The following is a 23,392-nucleotide window of genomic DNA, read 5'->3' as shown; positions in this document are numbered from 1 at the left end:
GAGACAGCATCCATCTAACCACAGAAGCTTTTAACACATTTAAAAACAGCATTTCCAAGATAGCAACCTGTCTCCGAGAGACAGACCAAGCGAGGGAGAGGGATGAGCAAAAAAAAAAAAGAAAAAGTCCCCAAACAAGAGACAGAGTTACTAATTTATATCCAGAAATGGATGAAAACTTCAGTAGCGTGAGGCGGGGAGAAAACAGCCCTGAAATTGAAATCAATAAGTTCATTAGACTGCAGAGCCTGTTCAAGCTGCACCCTCCACTTCCCCTGCAGACAAACACAACAACACCGTGAAAAAAAAACTGGGGCGAAACAAGGCTTGACCTATGTCCACTAGCCAAGCATTCCATTTATTTAGCCCTTATCGCAGGCCTGATCTGAAGAGGCAGCTACACACTGATAACGCCCCAGGATAATAGCAAGACCAGACAGGGTCTGACCAAAGAAAGACAGCCCAAAGAAAAGGGAAAGCGAAATAAAGAAAAATGCATTTGGGATCTTCTTGACATTCGTTCTTCTTTTTTCTTCTTGTATACACACACACACAATGCTGAAATGTGAGGGGCTTGTAGGAAACTTTTACAAGGCTTGTTTTTTGCAGCCGCCTCTCTTGTTTGAGCCTGTAATTTAGTGGATCCCCATCAATAAGTGAGAGAATAGCTTTGTGGATGCTCGGCCTGACAGCTAACAAGACCCAGGCACTATCTGCAACAAACAGACAGAATAACAAACGCTGTTGTCTGCGTGCGCACATTGAACGAACCATGAATACAGCTCATCGTTCATGCGGCGGTACAGTATTGTCAAGGCTTCGACTGAGCACATTGTACAGAAGCGATTGTGTGTGGTACAGGCAAGCCGTAGAAAAAGTTTTTAACCTTCTGAGTAACCTAAATAGTGTTTCTTCTCGTACAGTGGTAATCTCCAGAGCCCTGCAGGGTGGGAAAGATCAGTGCAGCTGATGTCTTCCTCCAACTGAAACAGGGCCCATTATAGCTCCAGTCCATATCAGTAGGGCCCTGCAGCCGGTGTCACACCACTTCCTATTGCTGATTTATGGCTACAAGGCTCATGGGTGTTAGCATACTGCATATTCTCACCGTAACACACACAGACACACACTTAGTCACACACAAAATCAACGAGGCACAAATTGTTCCTGACCTGAGCTCCACTTTCTGCACCAGAGGAAGCCGAACCTGTCTTCAAGGGTGCCTTTATCACACTCACAGTCCTGCAGACCCCTTTTCACCTGCAGATTAGCGCACAAGGCTAAATGGTCTGGCAAGACCAAGACCATATCTCTATTCACTCGAATGAAATACAAATGGACTTTTATGTATCTACAAAAGAAAATCTTCATTTCAATCCCTCTTATCCTAATACCTATGCAACTCTGTGTGACATTTCTTTTTTCTTTTTTTTTTCTTCTCTCAATCAAAGAGAGAAACTGTTCGCCCTCCATCCGGAAGCTCGGGGAGTCACAATCCCAGGGGGTTTCTGGGAACCCAAACACACTGCTACTGTTGGCAGGCCACTGCTCGCTAAAGAGTTCAACAGAAGCCAAAACATTTGTTACGGACTCATTTCATTTCCTGGTAGGAATGTCCAACACTGGAAGGCAAATGTGAGAACACGCGTTTACATAGGAAAGCTCAAAGGAAACCAAGCGTCAAGCGTTTCCCTTAACAGAAACAAGAGCAGCTTTTGAGGAAAAGGGGGGGTTGTTGAAAAGAAAAGAAGAGGGGAGGGGTAAATGGTCAGCTAACATTGTTGGAATTAAAAAGAAAAGCCCAGTATATGGCAACACGGTTAACTAGCGGTAAGTCTGAGTTCCGTTTTAACAAATGTCCCCAGGTTCAGTTCTCTTGACGAGTCAGTGTATCCTTCAACGAATATTTTTCTGTGGAAATGACAGAAGCTAAACATTGGTCCCTCTATCTGCGCCCTATGGCTCTGGATACAAGCATACAATGTGAATGTAAAACACAACTAAACTAATATTCCTCGTTGCACACCCAACAGCCTTGCATTCCCCAAGATGGCATAAAGATTGTCCATTTTCTATTCGAGGTCTCTCTCACCGTGTGTACAGCTGAGCTTTATCCAACATTATACTGACTACATAGGAGTGTGTCCAGAGGTGTTTCACAGCTAATCCATATTTAAGGCCTGGAACTTACTGGCAGGGCTTAGCCCCGGGCACACGAACAATTCAGCCATATATATACAGGAGACAGGGCAGTTGAAGAGGCCACTGTTGACCATTTATTTATGAAGTCAAAGCTCTGTGGCAACAAGCTATCCACTCTAAAAATGACTTAAAGCACTCACACCCAAGCTGAATATTTCATCTTTGGATCGCTACTCCTTTTGAGTCCTTTTCAAGGTAGGGGGAGCGAGGAGGAGAGACACAGGGTGAGTAAGAGCAGAGAAAGAAAGAGAGGACACTGCAGGTGATGCAAGACCCCTCTCTAACCCAGTCAAAGTAAACAGGTGGGGCTGGCAAAGCAAGCGGAGGAGGGAGGGAGGGGAGGGAGAGTGGGTGCTGCTTACAGGCCTCTTCAAGGTCAGAAGAAGGAGAAGCTTAGTATTCTCTCTCTCTGTCTTGTCTTGAGCTTGCGCCCGGCTCATTCTTTCGTCTCTTGCTCTTTCCCAATCTCACTCCTTTCCCAGCAAAACCATCTCCGAAACTAAACCATCACCTTTTATGTGCAGAGTAGAGAAAAAGAAATATGCTTAGGGCGAGAAAAAAAAAGGGCCTCAGAAAACAAAACGTTGTTGGGCACAGATTTGACAACATCCAGGGAATCTTTCCATCATTTGAAAGGACTCGATCTGTTATGAAGCAGGGATACAGAGCAGAGAGCCCCGGCTCACTGAAAATGTAAATGCACACTAGGCAGGCGGAGAGAGCAGTCGCCTACTCCCTTTCTCTCTCATTCCGCCTCCTCCACCTTCACTTTGCTCTCTTTCATTTTGATCTGTCTATCCATGGTCTGTGTGCGAGAGGAGAGGCGGCTGGCAGGTGGCTGTGTGCAAAGGTATTGAGGCCTATGAAATATTTACCAAAGCAATAATGACTCCCTGGACGGAGTGAGTGGAGGAAGAAGGCGAGGAGAGGAGAGGGGTGGAGGGGGTGGGGGGGGAGAAGGAAGAGAGAGTGAAAAGTGCCTGTCTTCTTTTTTGTCAGAAGCAAGGATGAACAAAAATGAAAGAAGCCGACCTGAGACTTTCAAACTTTAGTTGTTCTGTGAATGGAGAATAAAGATTAGTAATGCAACACTGACGGGCCTAAAAGTGCAGAGAGCAGTGATAACAAAATCAACGGCAATTGGTGATACTTGTCCCTTTTCTTTGACAAAAATATAAAATAAATTACAGAACCCTGCAGCAATCTGCTCGAAAGTAGTCATTACTCGTAAAATATTGCATTTAAAGAAATTAAAAGTGGTAATCATTGGTTTGAGCTATGTTGTATTTTAATAAGCAATCATTACTGTGGTGTTTTTCTACTCTTCCCAAAGATCACTTGTAAATTAAAACCATGTGTCATGTGCTATGACTTCGAACTAGTTCTCTTTTGCTTACTGTCCAGTTCTTCGTCTGTGCTTCTGGTGGAAATAAGCTCACTAATTATTGTATTCCAGATGATTTCTCCCAGCAAACATCTGCCACCCCCGACCCTTTGTGACGAGAGTAAGTACTTCTGTGACTTTGGTGTATCATCTATAGACAGATAAGCATATTGGACAAATAAATAAAAAAATACTTTTTTTAAAAAGGCTGTTTTGTAAAGTAAATTAGAAGTGTCTGAAACATACAGTATGTGAACACACTCAGGTGTCCACACACACACACACACACACACACACACACACACACACACACACACACACACACACACACACACACACACACACACACACACACACACACACACACACACACACACACACACACACACACACACACACTTAAACTCTTTTTGTAACATTACCCTCTCCAGGACTGTTGGAGAGTAAAAGTTCTAGGACGAGTGCCCCCGTGGTGAGTCTTTAATGCATGGGCCTCCTCTTGTTTGCAGTCAGGACTCAGCACCACACTGTGGGCCAGTTTGATCCGGACAGCCAGCAGAGCCTGCTTCAGATGAGACAGGGAAAGGAAACGCCACTGCGGTGCTGCTGTTTCCCTTCATAGCACTACCAGGATGCTGGGGTGGCTCAGAACAACAGTGAGCCCTCCAACCCAATACTCAGGGTTAAGGCTGGGAGGACGGGCTGCCTCGGTGTGGCGGAGGTAGGGGGTCCGTTTGGATGTGTCTACAATGGGAGTGAGCCGCAGATAGAGAGCAAGGGTTAGGACAAACAAACATGAACCTTTAAACTGTTTGACTCGGAGTAGGAAAGCCAGAGATAGGAGAAGAAATATGGATACTTTAAGTAGAAATGGTTACACTTGAGTTGAGATTTTTCTTTCAAGTTTGACTTTTTTTGTCTATAAAATCTTAAAAAAGAAATAATAAATCAAATCAGACAACAGAAGGTAGTTTGATAAAGTACTACATTTACCAAAAAATTTTTTTAGGAATTTAAAGAGGATGTGGGAGTTTTTAAATCAAATCCAAGATCTTATAATTTATAGCAGGATTTTGGTTGAATTTCTTTAATCAAAGCGTTTGACACTAATGTAGTAGTGAGTACATGGATTTTCACTTGTCTCAGTGGCAATAAAACCATTAATTACTGCAGTAATATTAATTATAATGTGCCCTCGGAGCTACAAACACCAATCAGCACAAAAAGTCCAATAATTATCTCTTGCACAGACACTTTGAGTAGTTGTTACTGGCATCTTCCAACCACTTTGGTGCAGCGAACTGACTTAGCAGGGCGCTCCACTGCGTGTAAGCATGGAAGATTTATGTCAGGCTGCGAGTATGTGTCCAAAACATGACACTCCCTGTGTACTCCCCGAAGCGAGAGGCTACACTTCCTGATCAGCAAGTCTGACACACTGGACAGCTGACCTTTGACCCCTCATTTCACCTGAGTTGCACAGCGACCCCGCAGCCCATTCTGTGGCTCCTGCAGGGTCGCCGGGGTCACAGTTGACACAGCAGTACTGTGTTATGCTGAGCTATGAGAGCTTCCACACATCAGAGACACCCCTCACTCAGGAAATCTGTGTCAAACCAAATGGAATATGTAGCTGCGTGTGTGAATGTGTGCAGACTTCCTTTTCTTGTTCTTCTACATTTTCTTCTTCCAATATTAATAATTATTTTAATGTAAATGATGATCGAGAATTTCTGTATGAGTCGGTCTGTGCATCAAGCTTTTCTCGCCTTCACCTTGAGGAATTTCCTTCAATCCAAATATTGATTTTTCTTCCTCCTCTATGTATCTTTATTAATGCAAACATTCATTGCTCCCCATGCAGATATTGCAAAACTAAGAAGAATGGAAAGAGGGAGGTGGATAGAAAAGATTGAGCGCCTTTTAGAACAAATGCGTCACAGGGGCCGTTCCAAACAAGCCCATCTGTATGATCCATAATTGATCAGCGTGACGGAGTGTAGTGCGGCAGCGCTCATGGGCCACATCTGACAAACGACTAGACACGACCTTAAGAGCTGACCTACACACAACGAGGAGAAGGGGGAAAAACAGAATGAACATACAAGAAAGCCTAGGAGAAAAAACCGCATTTCGTCTGATGAGCGATGTTAAACAACAACTGGACCGGCGGGCAATTACCATGATTGGAGTGCTGTGCCTTGTGAGAGCCATCAAGACAGAGACAGAGAGACGGAGTTAGTGGAGAGGTATCCCCACCTTCTGCCTCCTTCAATGGCCACAGAGGCCCAGTGCTCATTAGCATGCAAGCTTTTACGGGCCTGGCCAAAGCAGTCAATGCTCTCCACTTTATTTATTAGTAAATAGAGACAGATGGCGATGAGGAGGTGGTATCGACTACCCATAGCCTTTTAAACAGGAATCAATGGCAGGGGTGGAGAACTGAGATGGGGGGCATTAACTTGCTAATATAGCTTTATGAAATGAGTTGTGTTGTGGCTTCTGAGGCTGGATTTTCTCAGTCTGCAAAACCATATACAGTACAGTACACTGTTTTTATTTTGTTTGTCATGGCAGGGGAATTAAATGACTTTACCGGTGACTTACAGGGCCTGACAGCTGTCAACATATTTATAAGGGGATACAATCCCATCGATTAAGTGAGCAGTCGTGTTGCAGGTTTTTATTTTAGTGGCAGAAAAGCATTAGAACGTAGCAGAGCCTGGATCCTGGATCGAAGCACAGATTTTTATGTGGTCGTCCGTGACAAGGTGAGAGGGCCTTTTAGCCGTCAGGCCGACCGATGCACACACACACTGTCGCAGTTTGTCCACTTATGGGGGGGGGGGGGGGGGGTCAGGACAGCAGATAGACACTGCAGATGTCCACATTTACATTTACAGCATGTCCAGTTTAAATTCATCCCACTAGTGGGTATTGATTGTGGGCGTGTGGCTGCAGTAAATGTACCAGTTTTTTAAGGAATGGAGTGGTAAGTGCAGAAAAAGGACAGAAAAAAAGGAATAATGGAGAGGTGGTTGTGTTAGTGTGAGACAGAGACACATGGAGAAGAAAAAGAATGGATGGATGGATGGATGGATGGATGGATGGATGGATGGATGGATGGATAGATAGATAGATAGATAGATAGATAGATAGATAGATAGATAGATAGATAGATAGATAGATAGATAGATAGATAGATAGATAGATAGATAGATAGATAGATAGATAGATAGATAGATAGATAGAGACAGAGGTGTTTGGCTCATGTCTCGTCTCTGACGTGCTGTGGAGGCTTGCTGTAGAGCTGCTGTCAGAGGTCATCTCCATCATCTATATTAATAAGTCTTTATCATCTCCCAGCACTGTCTGCCAGCACGCACCAGCCACAATCCAACACAGAACAACTCACCCTACCCAATAACCCCACAGCCCCCTGCACAGGGACCAGCTGAGCTGCAGCGAGCCAGCGCCTCACACCACCCACCGCCGAGGCAATTAAGAGTTTAACCTGGATGCAGCCCGGGGAATCCAGAGAGAGACTCCAGTCAAATAGAGCAAGGCTCTGCAGAAAAGAGAGGCCGAAGGGAGGGAGGCAGAGAAAAAGTCAGACGAGGGAGGGATGTATGGAGAAGGAAAGAGAAGGATGATGCAAGAAGGGTAAGAACGGATGGGAAGTGACAGGAGAGGAAACATGTCTGAGTACATAAATAGACGGAAGAATGGCAGAGGCTGGCCGAGGCAGAGAGAGTGAATCTCAGCACAGTGTACACAAGCTTCTCCTCCATGAGAAGAAGGTCACCAGCTCTCTCTGAGGACTCCCTTAAATAAAGTCCCCTAACCTGCACTTCTCTGGGCAAACAACCTCCTCTGCTCTTTATTAACTAAATATGAGGGGACTTTGACCGGGGGACAAAAATTCAATATTTTTCCCCCACCAAATATTTAAACCAAGCAAATAAACAGACAAATAAATAGATCTCCTCTGCCAGGGGAGAGCGGGCCAGTCGGTCCCCTGGATGTAATTTGATGGCCCACTTACTTGGAGGGCCAGAGCCCAGTGCTACTCAGACACTCATTTGAAGAGCTGTCAATCAAGGGGGCAGCAGAGCTGGCGGTGGGGATATGTATATATGTGTGTGTGTGTGTGTGTGTGTGTGTGTGTGTGTGTGTGTGTGTGTGTGTGTGTGTGTGTGTGTGGAGTGTGTGTGTGTGTGTATGGGAGGGCTGGCCAGCAAATCATCCTCAAGGTTGGAGCAGATAAGGTGAGCGTCTCTCCTGATGAATACATCACACATTCCTGCTCTCCTTACTACCTCTTTTAAACTACCCCTCCGCCCTCCTCATATCCATCCCTTACCCCTTCTACCCTGCCCATCAAATCACCTAATATTCACCATTTTATTTTGTCTGTCTCCTGGTGATACATTAAACATGGCAGCGGTGTAGAAGCAGAGAGGTGCAGCTGCCCGTGTCCTGCTAATCCCATGCAAATGATTAAGATTTAAACTGCTGTGTGAAGGCTTGTGAGCGTCTACCTCTATGGTTTACATCTTTGCTCCTTCTGTTCACCTTTCTTTCCTTTTGAAAAATTCTTTTTTTTAAACCTAACATTTTTCTTTGTTTTGTCTTGATCTTCAATCTTTTTTACATTAGGCAGTGTTACGAATCACCCTAGAGAGACTCGTTGCAAACAAGGGCGAACATAATCCAAAAAGTGGAGATTTGCCCAAAATAAACATTACATTTGTTAATTAAATCTAAGGATAAGTCTTTGGTTCTCTGTCCTTTTTTCATGTCCTTTTATAACATCAATTATATCAAAGACATTTTGACAAAAGTTGACATATTCGTCCATTATCGCCTCAAGGTGGAATGCACTTATGGTGCATTTATTGCCGCTTTGTTCTCCCTCTTCTCATCTTGTGCTTCCATGCAAATGAGACTTTTCTCTCTAGAAAAACAACACCACTGGTTGTTTGTGCAAACAGCTTAAAATGACCTATGTTAACAGTCAGAACCAAAGCAGGAAACAGTGGGATGTTCTTTGTAGCGACCTTCTCAACTTACAAGTTGAGAAGGTCAGTTGACATTGGTATTCTCTAACCATTGTGACAATATTTTCTTAACCAGGTAGTTTTACTTGTTTAAACTTTAGTACCTGTTCTCATCTGTTTTCCTTTGTTCCTATACAGGTTCATCTTGTGTGTTGTCATTCCACAAGTAGTGAGATGGCTCACGGTGTTTGACTTCTTCTCCTTCTCCCCTTGGCCTGTCTTTCTAAAATGAAGTGATGCTAGCCTAAGCCTTTTTCCCCCCTCCTGCTGGGTAAGGAGTGGTGCTGTTGGGGGAGGCTGGGGGGGGGGGGGCGATATCAAAAAGTCCTTTCATCCATTTTAGATGAGATGCAGATGACTCAATTATGCTTGGCTGGACATCAAGACCACTTGGCGGACAAGCTGCTAACGCTGGAAAACGATCCATTTAATCCCACTCATATGAATGGCAGGGCGCTAACAGGGCTTGCAACGATAAGAGAGTGAGACAGATATGAGCGGAGATGCATCAGCACTGCTCTGGAGAAACAGTGCTCAGTGAATGTGAAGACGGGACGGAGGGATGAGGCCTCGGTAGCGGAGGAGAGACAGGAGGGGAGATCTTCTCGCTCACCATGTTTTTGTTTACTGCAATTATGATGATGTATCTAAATCTCTCCAGAAATCATTTAATTAAAATGAAAATTGGAATTTTTTTGTGTGTGTGTGTGTGTGTGTGTGTGTGTGTGTGTGTGTGTGTGTGTGTGTGTGTGTGTGTGTGTAAATTTTAAGCATAACCCTTTTGATTGGACTGTAACTGAACCTTGAGTGGAAAATGTGACCAGAGGTGTGCAAAAATGGGTCAGCCACTTCAGATTGGAAATGAGTGAGGGAGAGATAAAAAAGAGCAAGGTCCTGCAGGACTGATGATATCGGGGCCGCTGGTCACCAGAGCCAGGGGCCACAGCGACGACCCACAAACATGCTCTACATTTGATCAGACAGCTGTTTGATCTGCGAGGCCTCTCTCCCGCAAGAGCCCCTCTGCACTCCTCAACCACACATAAAGACGCACACACTCATCACGCCGTATACCCGCTACTCATCAAGGCCGCTCAGCTGCCAGGCTTCCTGACAGCATCACCATCAAGACTTCCCCATCACTTCACTTTCACTCTAATACATAGTGAACAGGGGGCAGTGAGCATGTCAGTGGGGAAAAGCCTGCTAACAGAGAGGATAGTTGGTTTGCAGGAAGAGACTGTAGAAGATTTTTTTGAATTTACTAAATTACATTTTATTTAAGACACATTTTATCAAAATACCATCCTCAATAAATCTAAATTATTTATAAAGTGCTAATAAAAAAAACATGATTAAAAAGGATTTGACAATTTTGACAATATTTTGGCTTTAAAGAAAAAACTTCACCTTTACCATTGTTCTTACCCATAATGTCTTTGTGACCTTAAGTGTCAGAGTAGTCATTGTAAATGCTGCCTTGTATTTACACTGACACGAACCTCCTGCTGTCTGCCTTTTTTATGACCTTTAGTGCAATTAACAGTTGCAAAACATTAGGGCTGGTGTTGCTTCACATGTAGTCAATCAAGCCAGTGTTTTGTCGGTGCAGAGTGGTGTTTGTCTGTGTTGGTGACAAATGAGTGCGGCCCGTCCCACTGCTGACAGCTGCCCCAGAGCTGCGATTGCTATCTTCAGATCTTTAGCCTGCTTCTACAATTACTACTGCCTCTCTGGCCCCAGGGCCTCCAACACCAGCCTGCACTTAGGAACCTGGGACACACACACACACACACATGGAGATACATTACGCACATCTATTCATTTGTATAACCAGCATCACAGTGAACTTTACACATGTATTCATTCTCGTAGACACACTAAACAAATACTGTTGCGTGTATTATGCAAAGTCAGAAGAATCCACTAAGCTGGTCAAAAAAACAAGTACAGGTTATGCAATCTTAATATATTACATCATATGACATAAGGGTTGAGTTCAGATTTCCTTCATTCTAAACATAAAAGGAAATTTTGTTGACATTGAGTATCATCATTCACCAAAATAACATAATACATATATTGTGCTTCTTGATCTTTCTTTACAAATTGGATATAAAAACAATTTGGATTCAGATCCATTTCTTGATTTCATTAAAGTGCACTACAATCAACTCAGGCCTCATAGCCACACACTGAAACATTTGACTTGGATATGACCCCAAACCGATACCTTTCCCCACCACACACCTGGTTATTTTATCTCTCCCTGCACCTATTGTTGGCCTAATTGAGGGTGGCTCGGCTGGTTGGCTGGCGGCTGACCCCGGTCAGAACAATGCATACCTGTGGCTCTCACCAGAGCTGTGTAATTGTCTCTTCAAGTGGGGCCCTTTTCCAGTCTGCCCTCGGGGGGAGAGCGCTCCACGCTCATCCATCACTCAGTCACTCAGCCACTACAGGAAGTGGTTAACATGGGTGACCTCTGGGACAGCGGCCCACTGTTGGAAGGGGGTGTGGAGTTGACGTTTTGGAGACACATACAGAACATTAGCCATCACTTCATCACTGACAGTGACATCACTCAATCAATCAATCCATCAATCAATCCGTCATAGAAGCTGTTTGGTCTGCTAATCCAGCCGGTTCCTTTGAAGTTGGGAGAAAACAGAAAGCTGGCAGCTGGATGAAAAAAACTAAAAAGACCAGATGCAAAGGCTTCCTTGTGGGTATAGTGCAGATGTATGTATTTAATAAAAGTTTTGTCTTTAATGTCCACTTCTCACACACATTAAAAGTCCTGGGATCACCAAGACATGAACCTGTTTACCAAATATCATGACAATCCTTTCTATGTTGTACATTCACTAGAAAACTTTTATCTGCTGGTGGTGCAAGAGGAAAAGTCAGGGGATCACTAAAATCAGCATGGTTCATCCTCATGGAACCATGAATGTCAGTAAACAATTTCATTAAAACCTGTTTGACCAAAGTGGTGGACCGACCAACCGATAGATGACTCTTTATTGCATAATTTAATTGCCAGTAGGTGTGGATGTGAGCATGAATGGTTGTCTGTCTATGTATGTCAGACACGTAATAGTCTGGCAACTTGTCTGGGGTGAACCCTGCCTTCGCCCAATGTCAGCTGGGATCGGCTCCCCTCCCCGAACAGGATAAGCAGTTGAAGTTAATGAATATTTTAAAAGTTCCGGACACATGTCTGTAACTGGCACTGTGAATTGTCCTGGTGCTGTGAACTTGACCTTTCTTGCACTGACAGCAACTTCATTCAAATGTTAGGGATTATTTTGGGGCCTACTTTGCATGTAAGCACCATTTCTCTTTATCTTGAGGGAGACAGGGATTCTGGGGAGAGGCTACTTTGGAGCACAGTAACTCAATGCAACTAATGAGACACATGCTTTAATGGCTTGCCTAAGTTTAAGGTCAGGAATACAGGAATACAACCAATGTATTGAAACACACACACATGCATGTAAGAAGAAACTATTGTACCTGTCTTAAGTGTGTTATCCGCCAGGAATTAAAAAAAATATAATGGACAAAAGCACACAGCGGGACGCAGGTTGCTGGATAAAACACTTTTTTTATTTATTTACTGCCATTCCTATTGCTTCAGACAGACAAGCTGTGGCACAGGGAGCACAGAGTGATTCAAACAAGTCAACGCTACTGCCGATCTACAAACAAATCTCTGACAACAACAAACAAGATAGGCGCAGCAAAAGAAGAAGCAAGAAGAACAGCGTTTGGCAACCATTAACATCTTGGAAACTTCAGAAGTAAAAAAAGGAGTGCATTCTGCAATTTTAATAGTAAACAGCGTCTCTACTTCATCATGAACTAGATAGAGTAAAGGAATCAAACGAGCAGGGCTGCTACACTGCTTTGACGTCGGCCCCCTTTTCCACCCTTTTTTAGCTGTTTTGAAAGTGGATTTTTTTTGTCAGAAGCGCCGGATCTTTCTTTCGCTCCCTCGGATGGCCTGCAGCATTACAGGGGAATGTGGTGCTCTACACACTTTAAGAGTAATTAAAAGCGATTGAACAGCTGTAATTATGAGAAACGGCGGTTGTGTTCCGGGTCATTCTATCAGTGGTGCTTTCATCAGAGCGGCGGCGCAGGGGCTCCGCTGCTAGCCTCTGTTTCTCCATATGCATATCTTTAAGAACAAACAACTGGCAGGCTGCCTACAGGCTCACTCACACACACACACACACACACACACACACACACACACACACACACACACACACACACACACACACACACACACACACACACACACACACACACACACACACACACACACTCTATCACAGTCATACACACGCGCCTTCATGTAGACATGTGGGAGAGTAAGCGTGCACAAACACACAGGCCAACCACTGAATACATGTATATTCACATGGCTAAATGCACACAAACAAACACACACACACACACACACACACACACACACACACACACACACACACACACACACACACACACACACACACACACACACACACACACACACACATACACGCTGTCACACTTCCACATGGCACAAAAACACAATCACACCCTATAACATTAAACAACACATTCGTCACGGTCTCCATTGGGTGACATTCATGACATAACCTTCTTATAATAATCTTTCTTTGGTCAGTTTATGCTGATTCCATTTCTGAACACAATAAAACAGGGTTACAATATACACAAGTGAAGAATGAAATACTATGTGAGCAAAGTGAGTAATTTTTTTTTGCTTTACCATTCTATACTTTATTATAACACTATTGTGACAAGTAGAAAGCATATATGTATGTACTGTACTGTGAATACTGAGAATGAGTTAATCTATTGATAAAAGCATGTCTGGGTTACGTGAGATTAAGTAACAGAATACACTGAAATAATAAATAGTTCCACAATGTATGCTAACACTGAAACGCAGGTCCCACTTATGTTTCGTCAGACCGTCGTGACACTAGTAGCTTGTCGCTAAGCATGGCGTGTTACTGAAGCGCTATTCTGGTTCTATTGTGGTGGTTCGGGTTTCCTTCTAGCCAACGCAAAGCTGGGGTGGCTGAGATGCCGGAGTCGGTGGAGTAGGGGATGGGGTGGATGGGGGGGTGTAGATGAACCAATCAAAACAAAATCAATCTGGGTGGGATCAGAACGGAGGTGTCTGTCCTCTCGGCCCATCTGGGGGGCATTCAGAAAAGCTGGTGGGTTTTCCTTTGTCTCTCTTCTCGCTTCCTCTACCCATCCTTCACATCCTGTGGAAAAAGACAAACAGTTTTTTCATTTTCATCAAATGTTATGATTGGACATAAGGCCTCCTGTGTCGTTAACTTAACATTTAAATGTAATTACGAGCTTAATTGATTCACAGAAGCTCAGTTGAGTTTATATATTGGCCATTCAAAGGTTTGCTATGTGACAACAAGTGGTTGAAATGCCTTAATGCAGGTCTAGAGGGGGCCAGGGATACATTTATGATTGATCAAAAGTGTAATGTATTTTATGTATATTGGTAGAATGTGTATGTAAATTATTAGTAAAAGCAGGTGTTAAAGTGGTCAATGCCATGACAAACGTTTGCCTTGAGCAGCTCTCAACGTTGAAAAAGGGATATTTAAATGGTGAAGTTGTTTTTCGGCATTTGTCGCTTCAAATGCACAACATGCAAAATACTATCTATATTTCTCACTTGACTCTTCATCACATCTGGAATAATGCATCGGTCTGTAAATTATTACACTAGAGTCCATATGTCTGTGTGAATGTATGTGAAAATTAAATAATTAATAAATAAATTGACAATTAAATCACAGATGAGTATTAAGTCAACAAGTTGTATGCATACAACGTGTACATACAACTCCAATTTTCCACACTTCAACATTTCGGGGCCCACCTCCACAGCAGTGACTCCACTCTGTTGATGATGTCAGCCAGATCAAAGGGCAGCGGCATGTTGGGGTCATCCACACCCCAGAAGGGCCGGTCCACTGGGGCCTCCTCAGGGGGTAATGTCTGCGCCAGACTTGAGTGGCACCTGAGGCGACAGGACACAGGAAACACGTGCACCCATTAACTCCTCCCTCCCATCAAAACCAACTGGTAGACACTCATCAGTAAAAAGGGCACATATCTCAGGTTGCTCACTAAACATTCTACCAGTCCTTTTTTTTTTTTTTTTTTTTTTTTTTTTTTAGATGTTTTTGAGAGGCACTTCTGTCCTAGTAACATCAAAACTACCGTACCAAGTCAAATCCATATGTAGGAAACTATTCTCAAATCTTTAAGAGGTATGTTTCTTCATTATTCTAAAGGAAGTAGTTCAAGTTGACAACAGAGGAATGTTAGTAGGCGAAGATAAACAGGAATCTTTTATTTCTGGATCATCTGTATTGACTAATGGGGTCGACCCCAGAAATGTCATGTTGTTAAGTCAATGATATGTGTGTGTGTTAACTCGTCCCTAAACACACAGTGGGTAGTGTGTGTTTGACCAGGAGGCAGACGGCTTGTGTGTTTCCTCTCCTTTTTTATGACTCCTAATAATACTGGCAACAATTAGAACCTCCATGATATGAGAGAGTAAGTGTGTCTGTGTGATCTGTGTGCACAAGACGCAAGGAGACTGGATTTTCTTTGTACAAATGCTTCGGATAAAAGCATCTTTACCCAACACATTGCTAATGATATTTTAAGCTATTGATTTTTATGTGACTTGCACTTACTTTTCTTGGCATTTCCGTTTTAAAACATTTAGCCAGTGAGCTAAATGGAGCTGAGCGATAGGGAGACACTGATGCATCAGGAAAGTGTTTCCAAAACCAAGAGAAACCATGATATCATGTGTCGTGATTAATGCACCATTCATTCTACTCACACACCGCAGGATGCTTTCAGAAGAACATCACTCTCTGTTGTTGCAATCATGACGGAGCCGTGACAAATCTAGCCTCTTTCACGTCACTGCGTGATTTTTCATATGATTAATAATCCTAGTTGTAATTTCTACAGCGCTTGGAGCCCCCACAGACCTTAGCCACATTTTTTGTCGGACCAGTGTAAATATTTACTGCGGTGACTTGGTGTTGCTCTCCGCTGTCATTGTAAATCTGCCCTCCCTCTGCTTCTTGACAGATGAGAGTGACCCCTGACCTGGAGGTGAGAGAGGGAGAGGAGGAGGATGGCGTTTGTGTGTGTGTACTGTGTGTAGTATGTGTGTTCTTGTGAGTGGTGGCCTAGGATTTCCACGAGGCCATTTCTACTCCCCACTCAGTCATGATACCAGGGTCTGTCCTATCATATTCCTTTACCCCATGTACACCCTAAAAAACCTCAAACAACCCCCACATACACACACACTCACATGACCACCACCACCTTGTGGCCAGTGACTAAAGAAGGGGATGGGGAGGACACAGAGAGCTGAAGAGAAGGCTATGATGGCCGGTTATGGATGGATGAGGGGATGTTAAAGTTGTCAGGGGACAGCCGGGGGCTGCCACAATTTGTGGTTATATATTTTCACCGGAGCCACTTAATGTTCGACTGGCTCTCGGCCTAAGTGCTGCATTTTGGTGCGGTTAGCCCTTTAAAGAGCTGCTGCATTACGGTGGTGAGGAGCGGCATTAACATCCACTGTTCCAATATATCTTCTGCGCTCTGGATCAGGGCCTGATAATAGCATCTGTTAACATGCACTAAGTACCATTATGTAGCACATCACTTCATAAATAATACGATTAGGCGACCTTGGGGCTTTGCGACGAGCCGTGTGTTTAAATGTTCTCATCATTTATTTAGGGTGCGAATTAAAGGAAGCGCCACTTCAGAGAAGCAGGAGGAGGAGGAGGAGGAGGTGGAGGAGGACATGGCTGGCATACATATCTACAGAGTGTGCAAGAGAGAGAGAGAGAGAGAGTGGAAACTGACCGAGACAGCACACAGTCACACTGTGTGGTGCTGCTGACATCAGCTTGAGGACACCACAGGCCTTGGGAACCCAGACCTTTGATTTGGTCTGATTAAGTATTCATTCAGTAGAGCTATGAGAGAAAACACTCGCCCCCTTTTCTGCTGCCCTGACTCATTCTGAAAGGCTACATGCCGTAAAAACCTGATCAGCCGCTTTCAACCGAACCTGCTGCATTAATCTGACAAGGGATCTTGCAACATTAGCTTGCAAATAGAAGGCTCCTGTGTTACCAAAGATATAAAAAAGATATCAAGACTGGAAGACTATCAAAGATAATATAGTGTAGGTAATTCAGCACACACTTTTACACAATCTACCACTGTTCACAGAGTGCCGTCCCTTGACTGTTAAAATGGAACCAAACAAAAAGTCAATATCAAGCGTGGTGCCTTAAGCTCTCCAGGGCTCTTGCTAGAAATTCAGTGTAAGCCACAGTGGCGTACAAACAAGACTTTCCCATGGCAGAGCAGCCCACCTTAAAGGTAAGGTCAAAGACAAAGAGGTTTGTAAGGGGGGGTTTGAGGGAGGCAGCGAATGTGTTTGTGAGTCCAGGCTGTTCCAATGGATTAACCCCAGACAGATATGGGCCTAACTATCCCATCTGGCGCTCGGTCAAGAGAGATTGGCAACACAATCACTCATTTCAATTTGCCCTGAAACCTTATAGCCTGGCAGGCCCCCGCTCAAATGGTATGCTAATGTGAAAGGTATCTAGGATTCTATCGCCTCTATCCCACAGAGGCCTTCCCCTCCACGCAGCACAGTGCACTTGAACTGCGGCTGGGACGGCTGCTCCGCGGCCACTCACTGCTATAAGGTCCGGAGCGCCCCCCCTTTGCGCTCAAACTAACCACTTTAGCTAAAGTGAGTGTTAATTATGGACAGGCAAAGCAGTCAATAAAAGGTTAATGTAAAAGTCAAAGGATAAATTCCTTTAAGCATTGCATCATTCCACCATCTCCGCGACCAACACGCTGCTCGCAGGTCTCCTAATCAATACGTTTTACTGTAATGCGCTCCCCATCGATTTCCACCCCCACCCCCTCCCCTTTCCCTCCCCTGCTCCACGGTCCGGGCTCCATCACTTGGTTAAAGGGAAAGGAAGAGGAAGAGAGAGGTGGTGGTGGTGGTGGGGGGTAAGAGAGAGAGAGAGAGTAAATAAAATGATTAACCTCGGTTTCACTTTGTTGTATCTCACTCTTAGTCTCTCTCTCTGAAAGGCTTGTTAGAAGAGTGCAGGCTGGTCCAATATCATCGTTTCCATCACCACCATCACAATCGTCAGCATCATCAGCCCCACTCAATCTCTGGCCGCTGTGTAATTGTGTAGCAGTTCACTCAAGCAGGGCCATACATTAAAAGGCCCTCTGCTCTTAACAGGATGGAAATCCGCCTAATAGACAACATCAGTGCTTCCAACTCTTGCAATTACACTGATAAATGCACAATTGTGTCAGGCCAAGTGAAAAAGAACCCAGAGAGCGCAGATAGGAGACAACGCTTATTGCATTATTGCTACAGGGGGTCATTTGTAACCACAGGGGATTAGACGGTTTGGGCTGCTTGACTCAGCACCTCTTTTTAGGAAAAGGGTGGAGTCACGCCATGTAGATGGAAAGCTTTTTGGCAGGAATATACAGAGGCTCAGATATCATTTCTAAATTGATGTTGTTTTATGTAAGTTTTGGATGAAATATCACAATAGTACCTTAAACAAAAGTATATTTTGGGCTGGGGTTCAATTACATTTTATGTAATCCAGTCCAGTAAATATATATCCACACTGTATCTTATAAAATGTGTATATATTTCAATGGTGTCATGATATTTAGAGTTAAACTCAAACAATAAAACTTAAGCTCGATAGATAAAATATTTGGCTACAGCTACCTGAATGTTTTGTAAATTGCAATTTGCTAATACAGGAAAAGAGAGAAGATAAAAAAGATAAAAGATTTAATTAGACATGATCCTTGTTTATTTTATGAACATGAGCATTGCAACATCTTCAAAGCGTGTCCCATGCCCTACGCATTAGCCACACCGGACCACATAATAAAGCCTGTGTTAAATTGAAATGACACAGAACATCAATCAATCATCCGTGTCAGTTTTGAGCAATATTATACGCCTGTGCTGATCAAGGGAAGCAGAATACCTCACGTCACCTGCATCCTCATGCTCTGCCTGTGCTCCTTCTGACTCTACAGCAAACCTGTGCAGGTGTGAAGTTTTATGGTCTTGGCAACCTGAGTGCCCGATTGCTGAGAATGCAATCAAACAAGTCATGAAAAAACAGGCTTGTGTCTCATAAATCAGCCTTCCCCTGAAGGTAAGGCATGCAATCACGTTGCAAGAGGAAAGAAGAAAGTATATTATCCATGTACGTTCTGTATCTGTGCAGTGTTGAGTAAGAAAAGAGTGATTGAGCACATCTGTCTTTGTATATCATGCAGTTATACATTGGAGGGAGAGAGACAGGCAGATAGCATTTATCTACATACTTATCTGAACTGTTGTGCAAGATATTAGTAATGTCATGCAGAGGGCAATGTACCAGAGAGATATTAAGAACAAGGCCCAACCTGTGAAGTGTCAAGCTTTGGATCTCAACCTACACCACCCATGACTCCAAAAGGTCCTGTGAACTCTCTGGGTTGTTCTCATTAGAGCCTTAAAAAGAGCCTCAGATCTCCACCCACCATCCCCAACTCCCATTATCGCAATCGCTGCCACATTCAGCGTTAAATGTAAAGTGGTGCAGATTGTGAGCCAGCCAGCCAGCCAGCCAGCCAGCCAGCCAGCCAGAAAGCGTGGGCAGGGCCGCGTCTTAACCGTTTCCTCAGGATCAATCAAATGCTATTGTGTCTGCAGACAGCTGCTGACTGTACACTTTGTGAGTATGTGAGGTGGGCAATTGTGGAGAGAGAAACAGAGAGAAAGGGTGGGGGCGTCATCAAATGCATGACATATGTTCCTTTCATTTTGATTCTCTCTAAGGAGCCTAGGCTAATAAAACTAACATCTGATGCACTCCTTTTCCCTTTAATTAATGGTTGTGGAAACCGCACAAAAATGCATTAGCAAGACGGGGGGGAGTAGGCAAAGAGGTGGGTGCCGTGTGGTGCGTTCAACACTCTCCCCACACGTGCCACAATGGCTCTACTGCTGCTGGGAACAATGATTGTGCCAGGGAGCATGGGTACCTTTGGGTGGGCCTGTGAGGAGTCCCTCTTGCCAGCTGCAGTCTCGGCTGCTCATTAAACCACATGAAACAAATAAGTATAATTAATGGCATCTCTAGCCAGCTCTGGAATGCAGGGCCTTGAATTTGCATGGAGTGCATGTACTGTACAAAGAAGTTAGTTGGAGTCCACAGCAGAAACAGAGAAGGTGTGTCGTACCTGCACAGCCCCTGCCTGCTTCACACACAGAGTGTTTGATGTGGCCTGGCTGGCTGCCCCGTCTAGAGCAGGGTGAACCAGATGTAACAGAAGAAAAAAAAAAAAAAAAAAAAACACACACAAAGCTAGGTAGCCTCTAAATAGCCTTCATAATTGGAGGCAATAAAACACTATTGCAGTCTGGAAGTGCAAAGGAGGCAAGCCCCTGAACTACAGCTACTGCTCTCAAAAACCAGGTGGACGTCCATTAGGTGCTTAACAGCGTAACAAATTACTGAACACCCCGGCCTGCTCCCTCTCCTCCTCAGGCCATGGGATGGAATGTGGCCTAATGTCAACACAGGCGCAAAATTTACGAGCAGACAACTATTGTTCAAATGCAATCAGGTTCTAATAAAAAAAGAGGCAGGAAAAGGACAAACAGATAGGACCCTCCTGGCCGTTTACTCTTCCGACAGGGGTGGAGAGACAGATCACCCCCTAAGGCTCTGGGTGTGTGTGTGTGTGTTTGAGAGAGAGAAAGAGTCAGAGAGCATATGTATGTGTGTGCATCTGAGAGAGAGAGAGAGTGTGTGTGTGTGTGTGTGTGTGTGTGTGTGTGTGTGTGTGTGTGTGTGTGTGTGTGTGTGTGTGTGTGTGTGTGTGTGTGTGTGTGTGTGTATGCTCCAGGCTGACTGGGGAGAAATGAGGGTGGCTGCTGCTTTTGGCCTACTAGCCACCTGTGCCGGGCTACAGGCTAGCTCAACAGAAGCAGCTTGCTTGAAGGAAAAGTGGAAAAAAAAAAAGAAAAAAAAAAGTTTACTCTAGGCCCCGCAAGTAACATCCCAAAGACAACACTAAGTAGGGACGGCCTCCTAGCCCAACAAAACAAGTCTCTCCATCATTGCCGCAAATGAGCCACACATGGCCAAATACCATAGCGAAACATTTTGATATATACAGGCAAAACTAATTAGAGCTGGTTCTAAAGAGACACTGGATTTTTTCCTGATGACGTTGTTTATTTATAAAGCCCAGGAGAGAAAATGGAGCAATAAGAGGACTTGATGGCGAGGGTAAAGAGGTTACGAGCCTGCGAGTGATTGCACTTTTTCACGGCTCAGCTTTCGAAGGCTGTAAATCTGCTGTTAGGGAATCAGGAAGAGGGTTACTGCGGCGTTGGGAGCACTAACTCTTAGTTTTCCAGGGCAATGGCACACGGTTGCTGTGAAAACTTGTTCTTAGAGTGTTCTTGTAAAACGATAATTTTGAACCCTCGCCCCGTCCCTCCGTCGTATGCCCCCTCCCTCCTGGCCAAGCGTCAGTGCCTTGTGGGCATCATCTGAACGGTGCAATAAAGCTGGTGATGGATGAGGCTTGCCTCGACAGCTATACAGCTGAGCCAGTGGACGACACCTGACCCCAGTCACGTGATAAGGTCGATTCAACGTGGGCATTATTCCCACCTGTCTTCAGGTGACAATGGCGGGGTCAAGCGGGCCCAGCTAATTATAGTCTATTGTAACTTCAATTGCCTGGTTACAAGTCATCCTTCTACAGCTCCAGGGGATGTGGTGTAAAGTTCTGAAGCCTTTTTGTAAAGCGAAACTGTGAGATAGAAGTTTTAAACTGTTGCACAACAGATATTGGGTTCCAGGAGCATGTTACTGTGTACAAAAGGAGAGAGACACTGAATGTGCTGTTCCCTTTAAATAAAGCATGAAAACAAACAATCAACTCTTTGTGAGTGTAATTCTTAGAATTCATATGGGATGTTGTTCAAACTGCATACAAACAAATCACCTCATTGTTGACATCCCTTGTTGATGACGAGATCACATAATTGGCGAAGCAAACTAGTGACGCGCCCTACTGAGCCATAAATCTTAATCCCCATAAACTGGACAGGTCCAGGAGTAGGATCATCATCAACACAGCTGAGACATTCTTGTAAAAACAAATTGCAACAAAAAAAACCACAAACATTTGATCACGTTATTTGTGTTGGTTTTTTTGTATGCATGGACAAAAGATGAAGCACATAACTATGATCTGATACTTTAATGCTTGTTATAACAATTCTGAGATAGATATTCCATGTGTTACTGTTGGAGAGACATGGTATACTCTTTAAAAAGTTCAGCAGTCTAATAGTGGCCCCTGACCATTCTTCTAGGGCCACTATTGGACAATCTTTTTACCTTCAGACAAGAAATATCATGTTAAAATTTCTTTGGCAGGACTTTGGAATTTTATCCAAATTTAGCTAATTTCTCTTTTTAATTAAGCTTTGAATGGACAAACGAAGGAGTGGCACACATAGAAGATGTTCACATTCCCACATGGGCGTCCTCAATAAGTCAACAACTAAAACTACTTCTATTTACAGTACTCATTCTGAACAAATGTCAGGCTGAGTACAGAGTAGCTGATGCGTTTTTTTTTTCTCCAGTAAACAAACAAAAGAAAAAAGTCCCTAACTCAGTTTCATCCGAGCCTGAGAGAGGCCTATTGTATTTCTTGTGAAGCAATAAGAGTGTGTGTGCATTCGTGCGTACACATGTGTATGCTATGCGTCCATGCCAGAGGAGTGCTTTCCGCCAGGTGTTTGAACTTCTGCATCACCTGGTGCTCCTGCTGCGTGAACACGAGTTTTGTTTCACCCTATTAAGTAAATAGTGTAATTAAAGGGCCTCGGCATTTAAAACGCTGTGAACAGCCAGCAATTTGTTTGGAGGAGCAGCCAGGCTGGGCCCTGAGGCTCTGCACCAAACAGGATGCAAAGAGTGCACCCAGCAAGCCACGGAACGCAATATAATAGTGTGTGTGTGTGACTGAGTACATATGTACCTGCCTATGAAATGTGTCTGTTTGTGTAGGTGTATGTGTGTGTGTGTGTGTGTAAATCACTCATTGAAAGTTGTTCTGGGTGATGAAAGAGAAGCTGTTTGTGGTCTAACTGGTACTTAATAGTGTTCTGTTTGTAGTGACAATATCAGGTCTTTGTGTTATAACCGTACTACTGGCATAAAACAAGGGCTGAGTTGGGTAGAACACAACAACCCTTTGTGTATAGTGGCACAGGCGTTGTTCATTTACTGATGGGAGTCGAAAAAAAACGTCAGAGAAAAAGGTGACACAGACTTAGCTTGTCTGCCACAAAGGACAACAAGAAGACATCAACCACAAGCAGAGTTAGGCACAATATAACAGAGGGATTACAGCTGAAGTTGTAACAGAGATCAACTCTTCATTAGTTTCCTCTCTTAATGATTTTTCACTGCACAAACATCCCCGCTCTGCACTACCTAACCCGGCGAGGATGCTTCTCACTAAAGTCGCTGCCGTTACT

General features: G+C 44.0%; 1 protein-coding gene across 1 annotated transcript in view; it reads right to left on the bottom strand.

Moving 5' to 3' along the window:
- Positions 1–12,242: 12,242 nt before the first annotated feature.
- The window catches only part of fto (FTO alpha-ketoglutarate dependent dioxygenase), a 117,466-nt gene continuing 106,316 nt past the window's right edge, over positions 12,243–23,392 (bottom strand). The window contains 2 exon segments of the mRNA XM_054613701.1: positions 12,243–13,940; positions 14,582–14,722. Coding sequence (XP_054469676.1) covers positions 13,934–13,940; positions 14,582–14,722 — 148 coding nt within the window. The 3' untranslated portion in view covers positions 12,243–13,933.

This window comes from Anoplopoma fimbria, chromosome 2 (assembly GCF_027596085.1).
Source record: "Anoplopoma fimbria isolate UVic2021 breed Golden Eagle Sablefish chromosome 2, Afim_UVic_2022, whole genome shotgun sequence".
NCBI classification, from domain to species: domain Eukaryota; kingdom Metazoa; phylum Chordata; class Actinopteri; order Perciformes; family Anoplopomatidae; genus Anoplopoma; species Anoplopoma fimbria.
The sequence above is the reverse complement of the archived record's forward strand: the minus strand, read 5'-3'. Positions and strand labels throughout refer to the sequence as shown.